Below are 2659 nucleotides of genomic sequence, written 5' to 3'. Positions count from 1 at the left end.
TTTTGGTTCTCCGTATTAGAGATAATCTGACACATCGGCCGGATGACTTTAACAGGGCTTCAGCTGATAGGTGCATCCATCTGGGATTTATTAAAGAGTTCAGCAGCCATGCCTTCATTTCACCTTAATCTCATACTATGCCATCCTTTACATTTGCTATACAATGTTGTAATACTCATTAATATTTTGTTAAAATTGAGATCCGTGTAACATGTGATTATTGTATCCTTTTTTTTGTTTTATTATAAGCCTAGCTGCATGTTTTCTGGGCAGGGACGCCTTTTACTGTTGCTTTTTTATATCTCTGCTTCTTTTTCCGCGTCTGATTCTGTCTCCATGAACCCCAGTCGGCCTCAGCAGATGGCCGCTCACTCTGAGCCTGGTTCTGCTGGAGGTTTCTTCCTGTTAAAAGAGAGTTATTCCTCCCCACTGTCGCTACAGGCATGCTTATTGTGAGGGATTGCATTGGAGTCAATGAGTCGATGCAATCAGCTGGTTTTCCTTAGATGGGAAACTTTGAATCAATTTGACTGGATGATCTGGTTGAACTGTAAAGAGCCTTGAGATGACATGTGTTGTGAATTGGTGCTAGAGAAATAAACTGAACTGAAAGAATTATGGAACTAATTCCACTCCATAAATTTGATTTATTCAATTTTGTTTTAAATCAGAATAGGGAATTGTGTTTTGTTTAATGAATAAGCTCCGTTAAAATTAGAAATATTACTTTGCCAAAAAGTTCAACTGAACATACCAAAGAGCAGACTTTTGAGTACAGCAGAGTCAATAACAATACAACTCCCATGATGCATCACGTCACCTGCATGTGTAGCTGAGGTTACGCCTCACGCTCCTCTTGAAGAAGCTCTTGCAGCCCTCGCAGGTAAACACGCCGTAGTGTTTCCCGCTGGACTTGTCCCCGCACACCACGCAGTCCACCACGCAGGCCTTGTCCTCATCCCCGGCTTCCATGTCGCTGCCCCCGGCTTGCGGGGAGCCGTCTTCCTCATCCCCCCGCAGGTAGCCCTTGTCCCCGAGCCCGTTGGTGCCCCCGTTGGGATCTCCCCAGCCCCCACTCACCATGGCCATCGCTTGGTTACCAAATCAGCACGGAAGAAAAATGAGGCCAGGCAGCCGAGGGTTCTGGATGCGGTCATAAAAGAGCCCAGAGTCCGGACGGTGCTGTGCGTTTGGGTTTAACACCTCTTCAGCTTCCCTTTTATCTTCATTTAGTGACCAAATAAAGCCCAACTAGTAGTGTGGAAAGTGTTCGGGACAAAAAAAAAGCAGTTTTAGTAGTAAAAATGGGGCCGTTTAGGCGTTAAAAAAAAAAAAACAAGCCCCGCCCACTTCACTATGACCTGGAAATAGAGTCAGAAGGGCAACTTTTACTTCAGCATTCCTTTGGACTTCAACGCCAAAAATTCCCCTCACTCGGTTCAGTGTGTCCGTGTTGTCCCGTAAAAAGGAAGAAACACCGCAGATAAAAAACCTTTAAGAAGAGAAACAGAGTTTAAGTGAAAGAGTGTTTAGAGACAGGCTGCTTCAAAGGCTGAGGGCGGTCCGGCTGCTGTTCTGAGTCCATTCGTCACCCGAGCAGTAATGGCTGAAAAAGGACCTCAGCGCGGCTCGCCTGAGCACATGCCTGAGGAGCGTTTGACCGCCCCCCTTACAGCAGCCCATACCACGCACACAAACAGAAAAAAATAAATAAAAAATACCAAACACAAAATGTGTAACCTTACCTCAACACAAAGAGTTTGTCTTAAGCCGAAAAAGAAAGCCGTTTTTATTTAATCCAGTGAGACAGAGAGCACGGCTCCCCTGTTCTGCGGCGACCTAAGCAGCATTCTGAAGAAATTACACACAAGAAAAAAAAAATGTCACTGCTCGTTTAATCGTTGGCTGCTGTCCTCTTCTTCTTCGCCGGCTGCGGCGGTTGAAGGCGACGCGGACCGCCCGCGGCTTGTCCTCGCATCCAAAACAATCAGATCAGCACACGGGAGGAAGTGCAGCCGATCCACTGGCCGCTGTGTGCGGGTCTGATCGGGATCCTTCCTCACACAGAAAAAAAAAAAATCAGATTAAAGGAGAGCTTTTTGCTCAGCTCTAATCCCTGTGGATGATCTCCAGTCAGGCACCCATGCAGGTTCTCCCTCAGTCCTTTGTCAGTGCTTGCCCACCAAGAACTAATGACTTGCGGCCTTGTATACTGTTTTCCTCTGTGTGTGTGTGTGTGTGTCAGCATGAAGCCTTTTTTCCCTCCCTGTGGCTCAGGAGGAGGGGAGGAGGGGGTGACGATAAGGAATGGGTGCTCCTCTCCCCCCCTCTGCCTCTCTCTCTGGTGCCCAAATCAGATTATAATTTGAAATGCCCCAAGAAGCGAAACACTGCTTAGATTTCTCTGCATCTCATCCTTTTTTCCCTCCAACCTATTTGTGTGTTGGAGAGGGATCCAGCAAATAGAGGCAAAGGGAGGGTGCAGGAGTGTATGTAGAGGGGGAGGGGGCGCTCTGTGTGTTTGTGTGTGTGTGTGTGTGTGTGTGTGCTCCCAGGGATTTGACACTGCTATTCAAGCCCTGTGGTTACCATGGTGCTGGCTGCCTTATATGGCCATTAGAGTCAAAGAGCAAAAGAGAGTGGGCTGTTTGGGTCAGCA

General features: G+C 47.3%; 1 protein-coding gene across 1 annotated transcript in view; it reads right to left on the bottom strand.

Annotated features, from left to right (window-relative positions):
- The window catches only part of LOC107104919 (nuclear receptor subfamily 2 group F member 6-like), a 7598-nt gene extending 5177 nt beyond the window's left edge, over positions 1 to 2421 (bottom strand). The window contains exons 1-2 of the mRNA XM_015405036.1: positions 1746 to 2421; positions 821 to 1492 (exon numbers count right to left, since the gene is read on the bottom strand). Coding sequence (XP_015260522.1) covers positions 821 to 1089 — 269 coding nt within the window. The 5' untranslated portion in view covers positions 1090 to 1492; positions 1746 to 2421. The remainder of the gene's footprint in view (positions 1 to 820; positions 1493 to 1745) is intronic.
- Between the last annotated feature and the right edge of the window lie 238 nt (positions 2422 to 2659).

Source organism: Cyprinodon variegatus, unplaced genomic scaffold, assembly GCF_000732505.1.
Source record: "Cyprinodon variegatus isolate N-32 unplaced genomic scaffold, C_variegatus-1.0 Scaffold1952, whole genome shotgun sequence".
Taxonomy (NCBI): Eukaryota; Metazoa; Chordata; class Actinopteri; order Cyprinodontiformes; family Cyprinodontidae; genus Cyprinodon; species Cyprinodon variegatus.
The sequence above is the reverse complement of the archived record's forward strand: the minus strand, read 5'-3'. Positions and strand labels throughout refer to the sequence as shown.